The following is a 23,806-nucleotide window of genomic DNA, read 5'->3' as shown; positions in this document are numbered from 1 at the left end:
TGGGGAATCTTACCCCATTTCCATTTTTGATTGCATTCCGAAATTGAGCATGCAGTGGTATTGATTTTTCTTGTAAAAGATAGTTTTAAATATATTCGAAAGAATTGAATATAATTAAGAATAAAGAATTTTCTTGAAGTTTTTAACTGTGATAAAATATTAAACTCAAACTTCTTGTCATGGTTGAAATGAAATTCTTTTCATTCAATCATGACTAGAAGTTTGAATTTATAAAAATGCTGATGCTATTATTTTATAACTCCAATTCATAAAATTTTTGAAGTTATTATTTTATAACTCCAATTCATAAAACTTCTGAAGCTATATTTTATTACTCCAGTAATTTCTTTCAATTCAGAATTAACATCTTCTCTTTGAGTGCTGTTTTAGCACTATAGAAGATTTCAGCATTTAACTTAAATAACTTCCCCCAAGAATGGAAGGAACAAGATGGAAATGAAATAATGCATATAGTAATAAAACTGGTGTGTTTACACTTTAAATATTAAAAAAAATTATTAAAAATGGCAAAAAATTGAAAAATACTATTTTTAAAGGTTTATAAATATTTTCTTTTAAAAAAAATTCATGTTAGAAAAATTTTTATCGTGCTTGATAAGATGTATTAAAATTCTCAATGACTTTAAATGATTTTATATGTATTAAACTGTTTAAGTGAAAATTATGTAACAATTATTAATGACTCTAAAAATAATGATAATAAATATTTTAATGTTTTAATACAATGCATGAGCAACAATCTTTAATTCGATGCTGAAGTCTTGGCGATGGGTTCATCATCTTCAAAAGAATTATTATTTGTAGAAGAATTATTATCTTCTTCTTCAACATCAAATGTGTCAGGTAACAGAAATGTTTGTACTGTCTTACCATAATCAGTCTGTAAAACTTCATTTAGTTCAGAATGGGTAAGCCACAATATATCATTATTTGTATCTGTTATATTAAAGTTGAGATACTTTGGATTCTTTTCAAGTAACTGTGCTTTAAAAAAGAAAACCTGTCAAGAGAAAAAAATATTGATAGAACACAATATAAACAAAATAGTAACAAAATAAAGAAACTCAGCAAAATATTAAAAAAATATTTAAACCAATTTTTAACAAATATTTGCAGGTAAGATTAAATATAAATTTCAATTTAAAGAGAAAAATGTTGATCAACTTAAAATAAAAATTATACTTATGATTTGAAGCTATTTGACATCAATATTAAGTTAAACAAACGAAATTGAAGGAAGGAAGGTGAAAACATGGTACTGATGGAGAAATCTGATGTTGATTATTTGGCTCTTTTCAACAAGAAATGGAAGAAGTAACTTCTTTGAAAACTGTGATTTTTCAATAAACATGTTTATTTTGATCAATAATTTGAAGATGGGAGAATAAAAACTCATTATTGCAGGCCTGTCTATTAAAATGAGTATGCAGTTTGAAAAACATCAGTTTGGCTAAACGAAAATTTGTTTTGATAGTGAATAATCAGTTTGTGATTTCTAAGAGTCACTAAAACTTGTATCTTCCAAATCCTAGTTTGAAAAACTACAGGAAAAACACATTTTTTCCCCCCTTCAAGTAATGGGAATGCTGATATAAATCCAAAGATATATATATATATATATAACGAAGAACTATTGGATCTTATTGTTTTTAGTGAATAATAACTATGCACGTCTCCCAATATTAAGTTATTTCTGTTTTTATATAAAAATTCACTTCTCAAAAAACCCAGAGATGAAATGATAATAAAATACCCCAAATTGAAAGTATTAAACAATTATGATAGTTTATATACGATATTTCAAGAAATAGAAGATATTGTTGATGAAAAAAAAGTAACTCAAATTGATTGAAGACAGGCAGTAAAATGCTTTCTGAGGTAATAATCTCTCATCATTTCTGATATATTCCCTTCATATCAATTCCTTTCAAATATCTGAAGCCAAAACATATGTTCCCAAATATATCCATAGTTTTTGGGGTGACTGAGTAAGTTCCAGTAAGTGAAGCTGGTTAATTAATAAATTATGAGGGGAAAAAAATGAGAGACTGTTCAATTAACACTACAGAATATGATAATGTCCTTACACACACATACATATAGATTTATTTGTAGTTACATATAAATTTTGTATGTGTGTTTATCTGTGAACAAAAGAGAGGTTTAAAAGATATAAAGGAAATCATGACATTAAATGCATACTGAAACATTTGTGGAAAATGTAATTATAAATACAAATATTTCGTAATCTTTGCTGCATCTGTAATTGAAATTGGTTTAAAGTTAAGCAGAATTAATGTTTGAAAATGCATCATTTTTTACATTAAATAACAATTTGCAATTCTTTAAATCCATTAAAATGAAAATTATTAAGATTTTACTTTAATATGTAATTATTGTCAAAAAATACATAATTTGATGTTACCATACAGAAGAATACAAATCTAATTATTAATTATAATTATAATGTAAATTTTTTTAATTCATGCAAATCCATCTGACACACACACCATGATAATTAATTCAATATTTATAGAAATTATTTAGCAGTTTTAAAATTTAGTTTTAAGTTTAGGTTAGCAGTTTAATTATCCTCTAAGCAGTATAATCAACAATTCAATAAATCAGAAAATAACAATTCAATAATTCAGAAAATAAGAATATATTTTAAATACAATTTGATAAATAATACAACAAGAGTATTTACTTTTGCACCAATAACACCATCTTTCCTTGCTGCTTTGGGATACTTATATTTGTAGTAACCAACAGGAGCATTGCCCATGAATCGAACTTGAATTGGATCAGGACATAATTCATGTAGAGATCTTTCAGCAGTCTATTAAATATATTTATATATTGAACAAATATTAAAAGTTCTATATAAATTTTATTATTTATTAAAAATATATGCTTTAAAAGCATAAGAAAACTTGTACCCTCCCTTCTTAATTAAGGAAAAAAAAATAGTTTGACAATGAGATATAAGGGAGTAAAATACAACTATGAAATAGAAATAAGTTTATCTAAATAAAATGAGGTTTAATCATAATTATCAAATAAAATATTATATTTAACATGATTTAAACCTAAGATAAGTTCTATAAAAGGTACTTCGCATCCATATAATAATCTCCAATAGAGATTCTTTTCAAGCATATTTCAACGTCACAGTATTTTGAATTGTAAACAATTAAAGTATTTATTTTCAGCTAATTAAAATTGAAATTTTCAATTTCATTAAAATAACATATAAAGCAATAAACACCATAATTAGAGTACTATGAACTGTATAATTCTAGTACCCTATAACTATATGATTCTTATATAAAATAAGATAAATATTTATTGACCAAATAGATTATTGATGGTTCTTCCTTTCAATATTATTTGTGATAATATTTTTTTTATTCATTAATTACTAACTAAATAAATTAAAATAGTTTGTAAAAGATTCATTATAAATTTTGTTCCATTTAAAATTAAAATAAAATTTATACTTTTGTGGTTGATGGAATGTATTAATATTTTCATACTTTAATTATTATTAATTAATTGGCTAATAAATAATTTTCATAATTTAATTATTATTAATATTAAAAAATTTACCTGTCGCAAAGTGTCACCTTCTTGATGAATTGTTTGTGGCAAGATCCATCTGTAATCATTTCCAAGCTTTTGTTTCACCACTAAAACCAAACTAGAATCCAACTTTCTATGTAGAGATTTGCGGTCATTAGTTTTATCAGCTTCTGGAATAATAAAAAGAAAACAATTTGTCATTAAAAAAAATACATTAAAGTAAGAATTGATTCAATTTTAAACTATCTTTATAAAACAAATTCATTATATAGCAATATTAATACTCAGAATGTTAGATATTAAAAGATACTTTTTATTCCAGAAAAATATCAATAATGTTGACAGTAAAAATATAGAAATGTATGCAAAATTTAATCATTTGAAGAAGTTTCAGAGGTTTAGTATTCTTTTCATTTCAAATTCATTTTAACAATCTTTGCATATATGCACTCCAAACCTTTTATATATATATATATTCTCACAAAAAAAGCAATTCTATTAGTATTTTGATAATTATAATAAACTTTGAACTTATATAATAAACTTGAAACTATTCTTTTCCTCAGCTAATACAGAAGTTGACTTTCACGTTTAATTTTCACATTCATGCAAGTAAGATAATTCAAGGGGAAGGGGGGGGGCATATAGTTTTATAACTTAGGAATTCAAAGGTTTAAATTAAATATCTTTAAATTTCATATCAAAATTTCATCTTAATTTTATTTGCAATCAAATTTTAATTTTCAAACTCAGAAAAGACTGTCCTAGAATATGAGGTAATTAAAATAATATCAATATTAAAAATTTGGGCAAAATAAAGTACAAATTTCAATCAAATGTATTGAAATCTTGCAGCTTACCAGTTATCCTTGGATTAGGTTTATATTTGTTGAATTCTTCAATACATGCATCCTCAAAATCTTGAGCAGTTTGCTTTGAAACAGTATCCATATCTTCCACTTCTCCCTTTTTAAGTTTTTCAGCTATCCTCCTTTTTAATAATTCACATGTTAGCTTACAGTATTTTAATACATTAAAAAATACTTTTATTTAATTATTAATTACACCAAGATGCTAAATAAATATTATTAATATTTTAAACATACACATTTTAAAGATGATACCCATTTTATTAAATGCTTAAAAAATCTAGAATAGTCCCTACTTTTTGTTATATCAAAAATTATGTGCTGAAATTGAGTAAAAAAACTACTAAAAAACCTCCTGAAGGGAAAAAAAAAAGTGAGAACTAAGACCATTACAATTTAGAAAACTAAATTTGAACAAGTTATTCATTTTGAAAATCCTTTTCCCGAAGTATCAAAATATTAAGCATAAAAAAATTCCAGATGTAGTAAAATTTATACAAACACAGAAAAGACTGAATAACTTGTTCAATCAAAATAATTATTATAATGGATTTCTAACTACTCATACATTTTTAGAACTAAAAATAGATTAATATTCCAGTGAAAAAAAAAGATAACTTTTTTTGTTTTTTAAATATTTACAATAATTTTGTAAGAATATCATGAAAACTACTGAAAATTCATTAATAAAAATTAGAGAAGTTCCAAATAATGGTCCTTTCTTTTTTTTATTCTCAAAAACTTTTGCTGGTTATTTTTACTGCTAATGTAAATAGATAATCCTGTAATAAAATAATAACTATAAAATTATTTACTTTAGATAAATGTCATTCATTTGACTGCTTTTTATAATATTTTTTGCTTTAAAAGCTTATAAATGGCAATTTATTAACTTATAAAAAATTCTGTTTCTATTATAGTTTTTTTTTTAAAGATACACATGAAAAGATCAATAACATAACTGCCTACCGAATGGGAGTGGGAACATTATCCAATAACTAGCATTTATGAAGAAATAAAGAGAGCAATAATTTATATTTAAAAATAACTCCAAATGAAATCATTATGATTTTTTGTTTGTCATGAGTAAATTAAACAAATTAAAACATATTCTACATTGCTCTTTAATTTTCCATTTCTTCAAAATATATTTTCTCCAAAAATCTCCTTTCCCTAATTTAAAACAGCACTTAGCACAATTTGTAAGCAGCAACAACAAAAAGAAGTAACTTTTTTTTTTTCTGTGATGAGTTTTTATCTTTAATTAATATTTGTGTAAATACAAAAATGCATTACTAAACACATCACAAATTTTATAATTACACACTTACAAATCTTCTAGATGTCTTTTCTCATGATCACTTAAATAGCTTTTTTCTATTTCAAGTTTTTGTAAATATTGAAAATATCTTTGTTCCAATGGAGTTAATTCTTGAGTCACAACAGGCTTCCTTTCTAAACAGAGAGCGCCAACTGTATGCCATACACAATAAGCATTAGAAAACTGCCTTGAAGCAACATTAAAAGTTGGTTGTGGAAGACATACATATCCTGCATAAAAAAAGAAAATGGAATTATAATAAAGTATATTGAATTTTAAAAGAAGAAAATCACAATTCATAAACCATTTTTAAAATAATTTAACTTGGGGATAAAATATTAACAGCATCATACAGTTAAATAATATGTCTACAGCATAAGAAAGTATTTTAATCATTAAGAAAAAAGATATAAAGGAAACAAAGACAAAAGTTAAAATTTTCATGAAAACATGCCAATGAAAAATGTTCTACCTAAGAATTCAATGTAACACAATAATAAATTCCATTATTTTAAAAATTTCATCTATTATTCAGAAATAATATATATTTTTAATTACATCTTGGTCTTACAAACTATTATTTTGTATTAAAATTTTACATTTTTTTTACTCATAAAAGTTGTAAATACATTTTACAGCATCTTTTAATATTACAAAAAAAAAAATATTAAATATTCACAGAAAATAAAATATTCTCACAAAATAATATTATCCGATACCATATAGAAAAGAATTCTATATAGAGGAGAATCTCCAGTAAACAGATTTTATTTCCGTTTGCTCAATTAAGCCTTCGTCAATAAAACAGCTTATATTATAATGTGCATTTTACACAAAAACATAAGAGTTGTTACTGCTATATAAAAGTATTTGTATTAAAAATGGAAAATTCACAAATTAGCAAGTTTCGCAAACTTCAAAAGCTGACTCTTTAAACCGATAAATATAATTTTTAAAATAAAAACATTATTCTGAAACAATCCTTAATAAAATCACTAATTTCGTTAATGTTTATTCCATCAAATGACTATAATTTGAATTTACATACGGTATTTTATAAACTGAAATCATTGAAACGTATTACAAACTGGCTGATGACAAAAATAAAAAATTTGTTTCTCTCAATTAATAAATAAGTAGAATAATGCAGATCAGAATCTATGATTCTTGCAATTAGAACAGCTTGAAAATCTTTGAATACAACGAAATTTTCAAAAAAAAGTACTACGAAATTCTTACATAAGAATCTAAAATTACCTTTTAAGAAAAATCTATTTAAACGATTAAATAAAGTCAAGCAAGTTTTCGTCCTCATTATGTTGCATCCAGATTAAGCCGGTAGTTAGGAGGTAAAAGTATTCGAAGCAGAAAATTTGCCTCACGTTTAAATCGACACTTTCCCAATGACCACACTATACAAACAAAATAAAAACAGAGGTAAAAAAATGTTGCCAATATTTTTAATGACACTACATAATAAACTGATTTTTGAATCGCAGTATAGAAATCAATAATCTTTATTTTTTAACAATAAATTTTTTAATGGCTTATTAAAAAATTTACCAAATCGAAAGCCGCACGAAAAAAAATAAAATACTAACGGTATTGAATACAGCGAGCTATTGTTTATTTTTTTATTTTGTTTATCAAATAGGCATCACTCAGTGACATATCACGTGTCAAAACAGCACGTGATCGTTATATCGACGATTTAAATGACATACTTCAACCAGAGTGTTTATTTGTATTAGTGTCATACTTTTAACGCGGTTGTCGTTTGATAATTCTGCTTTTCTGTATAATCTAAGGATTAACTAGAAATGGAATCGTTCGTTTGCTTCAGAAAACTTTTATCTGCGAATTGCTGTTATTTATGATACAATTTGGAAATCAAGTAATTTTTAAAGGCACGTAGGTGGCACACCTTGAAAGTATTTATACTTGTACAGTTGAATGATATAATCATTTTTTAAAAGCTTCCGTAATATGATGCATAGGGAAAATCATCATTCTCTCTAGATTATTCTCCTTTCTAGATGTACGAACTCTATTAATTGTATGCAATGACAACGCTACTCAAAAACTGGTTTAATATAAAGATGAGATATATATATATATATATATATATTTGAAAGTTCGCTTTCTGGTACAGAATAACACTTTTATAATTATTGTGCAATATATTATTACTATACAATATTTTCTTTAATTCTTTTTCCTTCCCAGTTATTCACAATAATATTTATTATAAGAATGTCTTTTTCAATCTTTTCAAAACAGTCTAAGATGCTGAATTTAAAATAGGCATAATATTTGATAGTTCTATAAAGTTTGTATGAAAATAATGCAGTATTGTTCACTAAAAAACGAAGTAAATCATAGGTTATTAAGCTTTCACTATAGGTATATATTTTTATTTCTTATCTAAAAAAAATTTGAAATAGCTGATATAATTCTTTCAAGACTCTAAATCAAGAAACAAAAGCAGGAGTTAAAATTCCTTTTTGATCTGTAACATATTTTCTTTATTATAACTAATTTAATAAAATAAATTTCAATATGCCATTCAGGAAATTTATAGATTATACATGTTCTCTCCCCAAAAAAATTGTTAATATAAATTTCTGTAACATTTTCAAGAATTTTGTAAATTATATATATTTTGAATCTATGAAGTATTTTCTAAATTTATTTTATTTTTTGAAGCAATCAATGCTTTAATTGTATTATAAAAATAGCTATTTTTACATATGTCATATTAATCTCAATTTCAAGTTAATTTTGTTATTCTGCTCAAAATAATCTTTTATTGCAATTTTAGAGTAAAATGCTGCCAGTTAAATTTTTTCCTAAACATAGATAGAATAATTGATTATATTTGAAAATTATGACATTTATATAAAAAGCTTTTGCTTTAATTTAATATTTTTATTCAGTTACACCAATTTTGCTTCTGATATCTACATTGATTATGCAAACTTTATTTTTTTTTTTTTTTTTTTTTTGTAAAATACCCTTACAGAAATATTAATGAATCAAGACAATATAAAAATAAAAAGTTTATCATGGTCAACTTGACATCATTCTTTCTTATTTCTTATTCTGGCTATTCTTTTAATATGTACATTAAAATTTAAATTATCAATTTGTATATATTCTTAGTTTATTTCAATAGATGATTATAATTCATTAAATATTGAAAATAATTGTAGACTTTGTATTTCTAACATTGATTGATAGCCATTAAGCTCTTAAATCTTCTTAAAATGCTGCTGCATGAATGTAGAAAGAATGACTTTCTATGTTCCAGCTGTAACTGATGAGACTCATTGGAATAACTTTCTTAATTCAAACTTGGTGAAGATTTAATTTGAAATCTGCGTCTGTTTCTTTAATATGCAATTTTTATGCTTGTGTATTTGGTTGTAACATTTTTTAAACTTACATAATGTCCTATATTGCTTATTTTGTTGCACTTATATTTTTTTTTGTACCATTTTTTTTTTTTTTTTAATTTATCTACTTTTTTTGCATCTGCATATTGCTATACTTGCAAAAGTTTTCTGAAAACAATATACTGCATCATATTTATATATTCACATAAAGATTATTTATATATTAAGATATACTACAAATTCATTATATAATAAGTATGTAATTTATATAATAGTATATAATATAGTTTATATAATAGTGTGTTTGTATAATGTGTGATATCCTTATATTTTATGTGAACAATGGTATTACTTGATAACAAACAGGGCTTTGTTAAAATTGAAAAGATTGTAAGATTCACTTCTTAACACCCAACTTAATTTTAAGTGTAGAGTTTTGTAAAATTCTTATAATTTAAAAAAAAAAAAAAACATTTTTAAAGAAAAATCAAGAAAAAGTAGTGAAAATAAATTTTGTACATGCATATATTAAAGGACTGTATTATCAAAAATAAATATTGCCTTTAAAAAAACTAAAAAATAGATCAAAACAAAAATCAACATTTCTTTTTTTTTAAAATGACTGCATGTTTTATTTCAAAATCTAATTAATGTGCAATATATGCCACATAAGTATTGCTTAAAAATATGGGAATGTATATTTTCTGGCTAGACAAAAGAAAAAAAGAAACAATGACTTACATTCACTTTAATCCAGAGCAAAGAACTGCATTCGATTTAGCCACAAAAATGAAATGTAACTTCCTATAAAAAAGATACTGTACATTAACAGGTTATGATAGTTGAAAAAAATTATATAGGAGAATTGTATTTCTTTGAAGGTTGTATATTTCATCACAGAAATAGTAAATGATTTGATAGTGGTTAGAAAATTGAGGTGATTAATGCATTTTTAAAAAAATTCATGAAGCAATCTAATGCATTTCAATTTATTTGTTATTGGTTCTAATCCATTTTTTAATATATGCATATAGATAGGATTTATATATTGAGGGGAAAAATAGCTTACATATGTAATATATACTAATCCAGATTTAATGGTGTTATCTTGTAGAATATTTTTATTATCTACTTATCTTATGTAGTAATATTTTGACTGCTATTTTCAATTTAATATCAATCTCTCTGGTTAAATTTTTTAATAGAAACTGCTCATTGGAATAAAATATGATGCCTTTGGAAATGAATTAAACTGCTTTTATGCTTAAGCTTTGTTTACTACATTATGCTAATTGCACTATTACTTGGTATAGATGGAATTTTGTTGCAAATAACTTCTATTCATATTATATTGTTATTAAGAAAAATTTTGCAAGATTGACCATTTGATTTGAACATCCTTTTGTATGAAGAAATGAGAGATTATGAGGGTTTTCATTCTCTCTTGCAATGATAAGAGAGAAAACAAGTGTTTGTGAATATAATAATTTATGTGATGACAGCTCTTATTACAGCTTCATAATTGATGCGCCATTTTTATGTAGTTGTTTTTACCTGAAGCTTTTGCTGTTCTTTTTTTTATCATTATTATATCTTAGAATGTAGCTATGCAGTTGTGTTTTATACCAGTGGATAAATGTGGGCATTTAATTTTGTAACATGTTCTCAATTAATATATTTTTTTAAAGTAATACTTTCCAAGATTGGAAGTATTAAAAAAACACTTATATTTTAAAATCTCTCTCTTTTTCTATTCAAAAGCAGCAAAGTTTTTCAGGCAATATTTAAAAATAAGTCATTCCAGTGCATTAATATAATTTGAAGAAATGATAATCAGTTTTCTTAAATTTTCAATTGATATTTTTGAGAAGTAAGATATTTATTTATATTCATGATGTATAATATACACTATTTAAATACAAATTAACAAAATTTAGAGCCTAAAAATTGTTATATATCATTAAATAAAATGAAGAATTGCAAAATTCTTTATTTTTTAATATTTTGCTACTCTTTAGATTGTTATGATACAATATTAGCAAATTTATTATTCTATAAATATTCATCTATTTCTAAAAAACTGACTTCTAAAAAACTTTTTCTGTGTATATACAGAATTCATCATGAGCTCTTCTGATGTCAATGACCTTCACAAAATTTGGTTGAGTTTCTTGAATACAACTAAAACTGATGTAAGTTTTCTTTATGCAAATAGAATATTATAATAGACTTCCTTATAAATAAATGCCACTCTATTTTTATTCTTATTAATAAAATGCAATTTTATTTATTGTACTTTTTATTTTACCTTTTACTAAAAATGTAAGGATATGATTTGTGTATAATGGCTGAAACTTTTGTTAGCTTGTATTTTTAAAAATTAATAACTTCTGAACTGTTACAAGCAAACTGATCTTTTTAAATTCAAAATTATTTTCAACATCAATTGCGTGTTTTTATAAAATTATAATGTACTTCTTGCTCACTCATATATACATATTGTTTCTACAGGATGGAGAAATTTGGTTGGATACCTTTTTAGTGAAATATTTAAGTTTACTTTGTGGACCAAATGTGAATATAAATGGCAGTTTTAGGTAATGTGTTTTTTATCATTACTTGTGCATAGTAATCATCATCATCATATTTTAAATAATAAGATATAACTAAAAAAATTGTTATTTTTTTTAATGTTTAATTTATTTATACATGATATTTCATGTTTGTTTTATTCTTAAGGCATTGAATTTTGGTGTATGTCAGGCATGACACATTTCCATAGAAATTTGTATTTCAGCATATTTGAAAATCAAATTTTTCTAGAGATCAATTAATTTTCTTTTATGTAATAATTCAACAATGTTTTTATTTTCTCAAGCACTTTTGATACAAATTTACTCATTTTATTGTTTGATTAATCGTATTTATTGTATTTCACAATGTTTATATTTGTATAGCTTGTAATTTATGAGGCTTAGCATTTTTTTTTTCATTCCAAAATTATATTATGTCTGATATATTCTAAAGGCATTTGAAAATATCAAAACCATATCCTAATCTGATAATATATAGGTATAAATTAAAACTTTTCAATGAAAAATGCTGTAAATTTCTTTTGAAATAAAATGTTTCTTAAAATTTAAAGTAGTACATATACCATTTCACATTATAAAATTGGGCCAGAAATCTCAAGAGGAATTTTTTCATTTAAATTTGAACTTAAAATCTTAGAATTGTAGCATCAATTATTAACTTGGGTAATAATTATTTATACTAATTATTTTTGAAAATTGTTTAGATCCTAACATAATATAAGCCATAAAAATTCCAAAATCCTAATTTTTAGTTTTGTACATGACTATTTCAAGCACAGTATCTGTAATTTGGTTTTAAAATAACTCATAATAATTAATTTTACATTTAATTAAAGAAAATCAAGTATTATTTAGTGCTGATCATTTATTTCATTGTTAAAACTTTACAAAGTTATTTGTAAAAAAAAAAAAAAAAATGTTCTCAGTTTCTTTTACTGCCCATCAAAAGATTGTCAAGATTTGAGTATTTCTTTACTACCCTCTTGAGATTTAATTTTTCAAAGATCCGGTTTTAGAAAAAATATGGTTATACTGCATTCTAGATTGTAGTATATAGATAGAAACACAGATTGAGCCAGAATGACATGTCAGGTTAAAGGAACAAATGCATGCTCTCATTATTTTATGTCAGAAGCTATATAAAATAAAAGTTGAAACAAAAAGTTACATAAAAGAAACTCTAGAAATTCAGAATAATAAATAAATATGTTTTTGCCAAAAATCAATTTCCTTATCTAAAATATTTGTTAAATAAGGATTGCAGCAACAAACAGGAATTCATATGTGTTTCGAATCCGAGGAAAATAAGTGCGCGTGCTCAACAAAAATTTACGATAGTTCGGACACGAACAGTATAGAATGCTGAAAAGATACAATGATGTTGTTTCTTAAGAAAGCTGCAGAAAATATTTTGTAAATGTATGTACAAACTTACTATTTTATGTAAGATATAAAAAATGGACTGCTTAAACATTAGATCCCCCATGTATTTATTTTTCAATATATATTTAGGTTTAAAAAACCAATAAATATAATTGAGAAACTATTTGATCTTGAATATGAATTCCCCTATCTTCATGCGTTCTTGTTACTTTTTTAATTCGAAGTTATTGCAAGCTAATATTCCTCTTAAAAAGTGAGTTTTATCCTCTTAGTTACATGCATTGGCTTTTCTTAACACTTTCGTATATAATGACCAGTCTGATTCGCGTATCGAATTACCAAATCTTTAATTTTAAATCTGCAATTAAATGAAAGTATTAAATAATTTAATGTGCAAAAATTACTTTAAAAGGCATCGTTATCTTAAATGTTCTTATATTATACTAGGGATTAAAATAGTAATAATTGTCCCAAATAAGATCTACCATCTAATTAGGAAGTTAAGTAAATTCGTATGTCAAGGGGTTAATGCGTTATATATGAATATTCTATGAATAACTATTTTAATCATTGTTTTATTAAGACATCTTTATTCAAAGTCCATAAAAAATTTCAGAAGCATCTGAAATTATATAGTTTTTGCCGTGAATAGTAATTGAAAGAAAAAAATAAAACGATACATTCTGCGATTACATAGTCATAATATTGAATGCCGAGTCTGAAGAGTTTAGGTAATAATTTATTTAACAAATTTAGTGCATACTTTGATAAACTCTTTGAGTATAGCTAAAAAGCTACAAATATTTTTTTTTTCTTTTTTTCTGTCAATTGCAGTCTGTAATATTTGTTTATTTAATAATTGTAGCCTGATAAATTAGATTGCAAAAGATAACAGATATTTGACTGTTAATAAATTTCATTTACAAATATACAATTTTCTTACTTCAGTGATTTATAATGAATTCACATACTTTGGCTACGGCAAAGTAACTCTTCTTCTCTTATTGCACAAAAGTGTCGGAGAAAGAAGAGTGTTTTATTAAATTTAACTTAATCATTAACTAGATTTTAGTTCGATAATTCTCATAGTGAAATGAATAAAATAAATTTACCAATTCGTTACCGAGGAAGTAACTATTAGAATGAATAAGATGGCGATTAATTTTAGAACTTGAATTTGAATGATGAATTATGGAAAACAATTCTATCGACCTATTCATGAATAATATAAAAGCATCAATTTCTCTAATAATTTCACTAGCAAGTAATCGAAGTGCTCGATGAAAACATTTTTTTTTTTCTCCATAATCTAGGATAAAATCTTAGCCAAAGGCCAAAGATTAGTCTTGAAAAACGTAACGTCTTATTCATTTGTCAGCTTATTGATTATTCTGCTAAATATAGTATGAATTGCATGTTGAATGAATATTATAACATTTAAATCAGATGACTGAGAATTTGGATTTAACGTCGTCGACATCCATCACATTGAATTTTTAGTCAACGGATTTAGTCAAAACTTTTTGGCAAAATGCGACATGTCTTATGTCTTATTCACAGGAATTTTCGGTTATATTGCCTAAAGTAATGCAAATTAAAAGCTTGATGAACGACATTTGAATCTGAAAGTCTGTGGATATAGTTTTTGACATTCGTCACATTCAGTTCTTAGTCGGTATATTAAAAAATATCCGCGATATACGGCATATTATTGATCTACCACCCTATCAATTATTTTGTCAGATATACTCAAAACGCTTTAACCGTTACTTGGATATTTCGACTGTTTACAGTATATTAACTTTAAGGTGGGTCGTCATATTCGATAATGCGCAGTGCTCTACAACCATACTGAAGTGATCATTTTTGCCGACGAAACTCTCAATCTCTTGCCGACGAGGGGGCAAGAGGCTGCCAACAGGGGGCAATTGCCCCCCCCTTGCTACCGCCGCATCTGAGAGGAGTGGGAAACGGATAGAATTCATATAAGTCTTTTGAATTCAATTCTAATTATTAATCGAATGTTTTTTTTTTCCTTTATCAGTAATATACAAATATGATATTTTATTTATTTAAAAATGGAAACATTTATTAGAATACAACTAAATGTTTACATTGATGGTTGATTTAAAAATTTTATATTCTAATCTCAAATTTTAATTCATTGATATATTTCCATGTTTATCTCTAGTTTCCAATGGAAGAGCTCAGGAAATATTTTGGCACATCAGTTACTTTCTGATATGTATCAAATTTGCGAAAAAGTAAAAGCTAAGTCATTTCAGAATGCTGATCATATAAATGTTTCTGAACCATTCAAACAATATCTGTTAGAAGGACGAGGATGGAAAATTTTATGGACATTAGAAAATATTGGGATTCAGGTACTTACACTTCATTTGTATATATTTATATGAGTGTTTCGTAAAAGTAATTTAAACAATTGTTACTTATTAAAGAAACTATATTTGTGGATGCATTAAAATTTTTATACTTGCAGAATCTGCTGTGCTTGAAAGATTTAATAAAACTCTTAATACTTCATGTTCCTGTTCTGCTGTCTCTTCCTGTTTGTGTGTCATCGATTCCTTGTATGTATATTTACTGAAAATGTATGGCTAGTTAATAATTGCTTTTTTAACTACTAAATGAAATATATCTTCTCATGTATAGAATACTTGCATCATTAATGTGTCATATTTTCTGTCTTTTTATAGCATCATTACAAAGAAAACCAAAGTCTTTACCTCTCAGTTCTTGTTTCGTGTTGCCAAAAAGAAATAAAAACGTTCCATGTAATATAGATTTAAGATGGCCAGAAAACTATAATCCAAAGAGAAAAAGGAATTTATTTGGTAAGAAACGTATTCGACGTAAAAGGTTAAAGGATTTAGAAATGAATTCAAGTTCGAGTTCCGGTGATGATCAAGTCCTTTTTGAACCTTGTGCCATACCAGCATCACAGCTCAGAACTCTTCAAAAAGTTCATCGCATAAATCCCACATCTGTGCCAAAAAGTCTTTCTGAGGGTGATGAAAGTGACCAAGAAATTTCTTCTGCTGATCCTTTATTGCCTGTAGAGCTTCAAGATTTCCGGTGCTATTCGATTTCAGTCATGGACTACATGCATTTTATTTTAAATTTATTTCAAGAAAGTGCCCAACTTGATCTTAGAAACTCCGAGTATCGTTCTTGTTCAGCACCTTTAATTTTAGAATTTTCATTAAATGCTTTGAAAGATATTCATGGTGGACGATATGCATTTCAAGGTTGGCCAAAGGAAGATGTGCAAAGTATACAAGGCCAACTGCTGAAATTAGTATTTCTGTCAGCTACTGTTACTTATTCAAGTTTAAGTAAGTATTATTTTCATGATAAGTTTTCATTTCTAACTATTATTTTTAACCATTGCAATGAAAGGGCTTGAAAATACAGTCATACTTCCAATAACGAAAATCTAGCATACGAGCAAAACAAAATGTAAAAAAAGTGACATGCTGAACGAGCGATGTTTTTCAGAATGAGTGGCGAGGAGATACCGTGATGTCACGTGCTGAATTGTATCAGTCTGTGGTGAGTTCTTGTTTGAAGGGAACTCTTATAATTACATAGAAAAAGTATTGCCAGATAGTATTGGATAGAGGTAGATAACGAGATTGATGAGCTGCAAGAAGAACGTAATTAGGACAAACGAAGAACTTGTGGAGCTGCTTTCTGTGTTACAACGAAAGGCAGGAAATTCGGTCGACAAAGGAAATAAGATTCAACAGAACAACGTTCCTGTGTAATAATGGAGATGTTGAAAGCATAGGAAATTATTACATTGCACGTTAAGAAGTATCATCCTAATAAGGCAGTTGTTATGTGCGCTGTAAATCCTTTTAACAATAATGCTGTGTTTCATTTTTCGCCAAATTTTAAAGATATCCAAAACCAAATGTCTATAGACAACTTTCCAGCAAAAAGAATGCATGCATGCATTATTATAAATTTGTGTGAGTACTTTTTTTGTGAATGGAATGCATTGTCTTACATTACATGCATTCCTATGGAAAAGACTGTTTCGCATTATGAGTGAGATTCAGGAACGAAATATGCTTGTTAAGCAAGGTTGATAGAAAACTTTGATTGGCTGGGATTCTACTGATAGAAAGTTTTCCTTGGCAGGGATTAGATGAGCAGGAGGAAGCCACTTTTGCGCTTGTTATCTATACTTATATAAAGCTCAATGTGTGTGAGTGTGTTGGCGCTCTACAGGCCAGATTGTTCGACCTACAGCTACCAAATTTGGCACATGCATACCTTGGAGGTTAATTAGAATTTTAATTATTAATTAAAAACTAACTTTCCCGCCAAAAAAAAATCTCTTTATTTTCCCTCACCGCCAAATGAGTAAGGCTTCATTCCCCCCCCCCCCCCACGCTAATAAGGCTAAGGTAAAGATTTTTCGGCCGATTATTTCAAACGATTCTGTTTATTTTCTTTATGTTTGATGCATTTAAAATTAAACATTGTAAATTAATCGATCATTCAGATTCATTCTGAGGTACTTTTGAATTAAAATATAACAGAATAAAGGAAATTAAAAATTTCTGATCTGCATAGCGTTGCCCCAACTGGTGTAGAAAAATCCACGCATTTGCGTTACCGTAACTGGCGTTGAAAATTCACGCATGCGTATTGTGTTCTGATTGTTGACAAGTCTTTTCAACGGATGCGGACTGATTTAAATTAATTTTAGATTAGTTGTATGCTTTTGTAATTAAATTGTATTTATGTTAGTTACATATTTTTTGTATATGCTTATAGTTTTAAGTACATCGTTTTTTAAGTAGTTTTTTTAACCTGTTTTCGACCGATTATTTTAAACGATTCTGTTTATTTTCTAAGTGTTTGATGCATTTAAAATTAAACATTGTTGATTAATCGATCTGCTCACGATGAATCTGAGGAAATTTTGTTGACAAATTATTGAGATATATTTCATAAATTAAAAAAGATATTCTTTAGAGCCCATAAAGTTTAAACGCTCAGTGACTCTGTTTTCAGTAATCATATTATAAAAAAATGCTTCGTTTCAGTAAAAGATATTATTATATTAATTGCAGATTAATCCTTTCCACTTTAATTTAAAGCATAAATTCTACGGGAGCTAACAGAAAATTGGAGCTAACATATATTACATTATAACTGAAGGCCTTTATAATATTATTAGTGAATTATATGACTATTAAAATTTGAAGTTTTAAAACATTTTGATGAAGAAGCTTTTAAAGTAGAAATTGCATAAAATATTTAATTATTAAAATTTTAACAAACATTAAGATTGGCGAACCGGCTGATCGCCAAAGGTGGCTAGTTTTAAATAAATGAAATCTTTCTTTCAATATCTAAGACATAAGATGTGGCAATCGCAAACTTCTGATTTTTTTACTGGTGAAATTGAATTCATAAATTCGCTCACCGTAAAGCAATTCTTGTGTTTTTTTCATAGCATAGAATGGAGAGAAAGAATTTTCTTTTTAAAAAAGGCAGGGAAAATCTCATTTGTTTCTTAAAATTTGATTGTACATTCATTAAGGGCTCTATCAAATTTAGATAAACAGCGTATGCCTGATGGAGAAGCTGAGAGCCGAATTCTAAGGATAATATGTTTTCATAATGATAGCTGGCATGAGATATATCGAGAACGAATGGAATATGTCTCCTTTTTATATGGAATGTATAAATCGATGCCAAAGAACTGCTAAATCACTAAAATGAGAATTAATGAAAAAACTTTTGTCCTCTTTTTATATAATTATAAAAGAGGTCCCACCTTCTGCGCTTTTTTTAATATAATTTTTAATTCAGATATAATTTCATATAATTTCCAATTTAATATTTTTATATAATTTCAGATTTTTTAACCCTTTTTTAGAATAGAACGTATTTTCTTATTTTACATGGATTCTTCCGGTGGGCAAAAAAAAAAAAAAAAAAACCAAAAAAAAAAATGGTTTCGCTTAGCGAGTGTTTAGTAAAAAAAAAAAAAAAAAAAAAAAAAATGTTACGAAAAAAAGCTTTCAAACAAAAGAAAAATTTTTATTGTTCACTCATATTTTCCATTAATTGAATTGTTTAATAAAACTTATATATAACTGAAAATTTTACGCATGAATTTTTCTGATGTGTGATTTCTTCTTTTTAATGTAGAAAAAAATTCTTTCGATAAAGTATCAACATTTAAATTCAATGATACTTTTAAATATTTAAATAAATATCTCCGCAGTGTAAGTAGTAAATAAACGTTTTATGCTTATTAATTTGTTTATTAATGCCACTGTTTTGAAGAAGAATATTTAACATGCTAAATTATTTTTAAAAATTAGAATTCTTTAAATAAGATGCACTTTTTCATTTGCCTTGCTTAATGATAGTTTTTTAATGACATATATATGTAACAAATATAGGTAAAAAAAATAGAAAATGATAATTTTTGTTATTTTATTTGGATTAAAGTTTTTGAATTACTTGCAGATGTAAATTGTATTTATTTATTTATTTTTAGATTATACCGGTGCTCCTAATGAAAATGAAGTAATCTCAACTTTGCTGACAATTTCAGATGAAATTATTTCTTTTCGCGGTCGAAATACTGAAACAGTATTTATTTCTGAGATTATCAAAGGTTGTTTAATGCTGATTCATAACACAATCGCAATATATTCTGAAGACTATGCAAAAATAATTTGCATTGTTAGGACGTTTTATGAAAGTGGTTCAGATATTTGTCACTACGTCATTTCATGCCTTGACAAGCAATGTGAAAATAAAATTGAAAATGACATTTTCACTATTATCTCTCTTATAAAAAGTATCATAATTTTTCTAAAATGCGAGAAAATCTCCACTATTCATTCTGAAAATAATAATGCATCTGTTAAAGAATACATACACCATCATCATGATTTATTTGGCCCGAGTGCTAACTATATCGACAGCAGTAAAGAACCTGTTTGCTGTATTGGATCAATGTGTTGTATATTATTGAAGATCTTCAATTTGTCTATTTCAAAGGATGTTTTGAATGAAGTTATAAAACAGATAAAAATGTGTGGAATTTGTTGCTGTTTGAATCCTGGTTTCATTGTTAAGATTTTATTCAGTAGGTTTAATCACTTGGACTTGGAGACCCAGCATCTCACATTAGTTCTTCTTGAAAAATATTTGTTCCCTCAACTTGGACTTACCTCAAATGTTCAAAATCTGTGTGACCATTGCTCAACACGTCTTATTGAAAGTGAAAATTTGTCTTGGCCATTATTTGAAAGACTTAATGAGTCTTACCACCAAGATAAAAAGGAAATGCTAGGGCGAAATCTAAATGTTGGTAGCACTTTTTGGACTAATTTTAACCTTTATGGCGACTTGCTTAACTCTTCAGCTGTTGAAACATTAGAAAATGTTGTCAAACATCTTATTCAAATTTTTGCAGATGGATCTAATGAACTAAAAAGGCAAATATTCGTTCGAGTTATACTTCCACAGTTTTTGCACTTATCAACCAGTGTATATCCTTTATCAACTGTTCAAAAAATAAAAAGCAAATGTTTTTTAACAATTCTTCAGCTTGTTCTTACAGAGAATACCCTTTCAGCTATATTTGTTAATTTTGGTGGAATACCTATACTGTATCCGTTTCTTCAAACTGCAGAATTCAGACAACTCTCTCTTAAAGCTCTAAAAATATTAATTTTATCCGAAAATGAAACCAATCAAGATATCGATTTTTCAAACTCTTATTCTGTAATGATGTATCTGCCAGCTTCAATAACGTTTTGTGAATATCTCCTGGAACATACTCAGCTATTTTCTGAAAATCTTGGCAGACTTTTACCTAGTGCTAAACAATCTGAAACTAAAGATGAATGTGATCTTAATGTTGAATCTAAGATTTTTGATAACTGTTTGAACTCCGAAGAAAAAATTCATTTCATTTGTGATCTTTGGAAATCTTATAAAGAAGTCATATCTCTGTTAAAAACTGATTACTTTTACAGAATGAGTGAAAAAACATTCGAAACCGGTTACAATTTGTTTATTATGTTACTTGAAAATTTAAATGGTATTTTGACAATTCAAGAATTTTCAAAGAAATCAGATGTAATGAAAAATGTACTACTTCTAATTCAAAGCTTGCTTACTGTTTGTATAATCACCCAGAAAGAGGTACGTAAAAATTATATATTTTGGTTTTGATATCATATCTATTTAAATTATTAAAATAGTTTAAAATAACTATAATTTCTAAATCATATAATCGTCTTTTAAGATATTTGATTCTTTGCTAATATCCTGCAGGTTTCCACCAAAGTTGCTGTATTAGAAACAGTTAAAAGCAATCTTAAAGCTCAATCACCAAAATGTGCAGAGTATCAGATATTATTGTTTGATTTTATTCTGAAATGCTGCTTTTCTTCAACTCCTGTGTTTTCATCTCTTCCATCCTTTTGCAAGGTTTGAATCAATTTTTTATCATATATTGTGTATAATGTCTAATCTAATATTACATTCAAGCAATTTGGAGCTTATTTTATTGCCAGAAACATGGCAAATCATATACAGGGAGGAGGGGGGGGGGTAAACATAATGCATCACACGACTTGTTTTTGTTTTACATTTTTAAAAACGAAAAATTATAACACGCATTTATTTAGTGGCGCTCATGAAAATTCTCTGGTGAGACTAATAAATGCTATATTAATATAAAGAAGTCTAACATAATCCGAGAAGAAGCGACAAAAGCATAATCGCTTCCCAACAACTTCACATATGCTTTATTTTGGTGATCAGGATGATACATTTCTTTGATATGTATAAATCCTCTACGACTTTTCACACATTTGGGGATGACAATGTTAAATTATTACCACATCGTAGGAATGGTGAAAATTTTACCATAGAGTTCTAAAAAATGAGGATATTGAAAAGCAATATGTCTCTCACTGGGAATCCGTATTCGACAATTTTAAATGCAATAAATTGTTCATTTTTTTTTAAAATTATAATGTTAAGAATCTCAAATACTGCAAAAATTATATGTCCGGTCCTATAAAAGTCATCCAACATGAAATAAACGTATTTAAATCAATACATTTTTTCATCAAATTTGTTTATCATTTATCTTTAATCCTTTCATATTTATTTTGAAAATGTATTTTTAGGCCCCCTAAAATTTTTTTGCCTCTAGTTCAGTCTTGTGTATAATATTTAATGCAGATTGAATTTGTTTATTTGCTGTTTCCTTTGAAGTAACTACCCTGCTCGAATATGTATTTTTGTACTCATAGATGAAAATGGGGATTACAAGTCTCTTTTCGCCACATCCTTCACTGCCTTCATCGTTGCACTTTTTCGTAATTTAAAAATCGTTTCCCAATGAGTAAATCCTTAATTTGAAGAAAAAAGTCATATGGCTGGAGATCAGGGAAATAAGCTGCTTGTGGATGCTTTTGAATGTGATAATTTGATTGGAAATTTGATAATAAGAGGACCTATGAGCCATTGCCTTATCTTGATCGAGCACTCTCGCCCTTTCTGAATACTTTTAATAAGAATTAAAGTAGTTTTATAAAGCCATTTATAGGATTTCAATAAAATTAAATATACGTAGAAAGAAGATTACGCAGACAGTGAAAGAATAGACAATAGCAAAAGCAAATATCGACGGAACATGTACTTACTGCTCAACAGTTTTTACACATTCGTGGTCTTATTGGATTGTTTCACACTGACTGAATATAAACTCTTCTTTACGCATTCAGCCAGTGAATGGATAAACCTGCTCTGATAAGTAGATCGCATGGCATTCTTCACATGTTCTGCGAGAAATGGCCATTAATTCATTTTAATTCAGAACATATTTAATAAGTTTTGGAACTTTTTTAATGTAATAATTAGTATTCTTAGTTAAAAATAAAGGAATATACGTGTACGCTGATCCTCTACAGGACAGACTGTTTGATTTATATCTATTGAAATTGTCACAAATATACTAGCAGGATAGAATGATACATCGTAAAGTAGTTTTTTAAAGATTTTTTTTTAAATTAAAGTAAGCAATATTTTAATGTTTTTCTGCAGTAATTTCTGAAAATATTATTGCACGAAACTAATTTGTGTATCATCTTAAAGTTTAAAAAATATCATTTTCTGATGGTAGTTTAACTGTGCTAAGATTTTTGGTGATTTTTTTAAAAAATATTTTTGCATAATTTTCTACAATAATTTTTTTTGTTACAATTAAATCCAAGTCTTTTTCATTGATTTGTCTAATATTTATCCCATGATCTTCCTTCCGTTGTTGAAAGCTAAGAAAGAAAGACTTTGATTATTATCTGTGCAGTTTATTTGAGGAATCAGAAATAAAAATAAACTCGGCTCGGTTTGGAAGGTTCATGTACACTATAAGTAATATATATATATATATATAAGGCTATTAAAACAACACTGTTTTAATATATCTCTGAATTTGATGCCTAAAAATCTTCATTGATGGAATCATGAGTATCAAGATATGTACAAGGTGTCCCAAAAAGATTGAAACGCGGTTTAATTCTTTACCTGATAGCGATAAATGGACAATGTAAAATGCAAAAC

General features: G+C 26.6%; 2 protein-coding genes across 7 annotated transcripts in view; one reads left to right on the top strand and one right to left on the bottom strand.

The window, feature by feature from the left end:
• Nucleotides 1-712: 712 nt before the first annotated feature.
• Nucleotides 713-7,213, bottom strand: LOC129984353 (39S ribosomal protein L46, mitochondrial-like). Its single transcript, XM_056094221.1, has 6 exons — nucleotides 7,051-7,213; nucleotides 5,804-6,023; nucleotides 4,464-4,594; nucleotides 3,631-3,773; nucleotides 2,729-2,860; nucleotides 713-1,021 (listed from the first exon to the last, which is right to left on the bottom strand). Exons 1-6 carry the CDS (start codon nucleotides 7,106-7,108, stop codon nucleotides 764-766), a joined length of 942 nt encoding a protein of 313 aa, XP_055950196.1. The 5' UTR covers nucleotides 7,109-7,213; the 3' UTR covers nucleotides 713-763.
• Nucleotides 7,214-7,522: 309 nt separating this feature from the next.
• Nucleotides 7,523-23,806, top strand: part of LOC129983662 (lysosomal-trafficking regulator-like) — a 99,013-nt gene continuing 82,729 nt past the window's right edge. For 3 of the 6 annotated variants that reach the window (XM_056093232.1, XM_056093231.1, XM_056093227.1), the window contains exons 1-8: nucleotides 7,523-7,700; nucleotides 11,304-11,380; nucleotides 11,700-11,785; nucleotides 15,357-15,549; nucleotides 15,666-15,756; nucleotides 15,883-16,521; nucleotides 19,716-21,376; nucleotides 21,509-21,664. In XM_056093232.1, the coding sequence (XP_055949207.1) occupies nucleotides 7,667-7,700; nucleotides 11,304-11,380; nucleotides 11,700-11,785; nucleotides 15,357-15,549; nucleotides 15,666-15,756; nucleotides 15,883-16,521; nucleotides 19,716-21,376; nucleotides 21,509-21,664 (2,937 nt within the window). In that variant the 5' untranslated portion in view covers nucleotides 7,523-7,666. The other 3 variants (XM_056093230.1, XM_056093229.1, XM_056093228.1) reach the window with 3 other exon arrangements.

This window comes from Argiope bruennichi, chromosome 9 (genome assembly GCF_947563725.1).
Source record: "Argiope bruennichi chromosome 9, qqArgBrue1.1, whole genome shotgun sequence".
NCBI classification, from domain to species: domain Eukaryota; kingdom Metazoa; phylum Arthropoda; class Arachnida; order Araneae; family Araneidae; genus Argiope; species Argiope bruennichi.
The sequence above is the reverse complement of the archived record's forward strand: the minus strand, read 5'-3'. Positions and strand labels throughout refer to the sequence as shown.

What these genes read in the sequence shown, in the direction of transcription:
- LOC129984353 (XM_056094221.1), bottom strand. Translation starts at nt 7,108, where the DNA reads ATGAGGACGAAAACTTGCTTGACTTTATTTAATCGTTTAAATAGATTT. An exon ending in AAATAGATTTTTCTTAAAAG is followed by an intron (nt 6,024 to 7,050) that starts GTAATTTTAGAT and finishes TTTTTTATGCAG; the next exon opens with GATATGTATGTCTTCCACAA. An exon ending in ATGGTGTTATTGGTGCAAAA is followed by an intron (nt 1,022 to 2,728) that starts GTAAATACTCTT and finishes TTCTCTTGACAG; the next exon opens with GTTTTCTTTTTTAAAGCACA.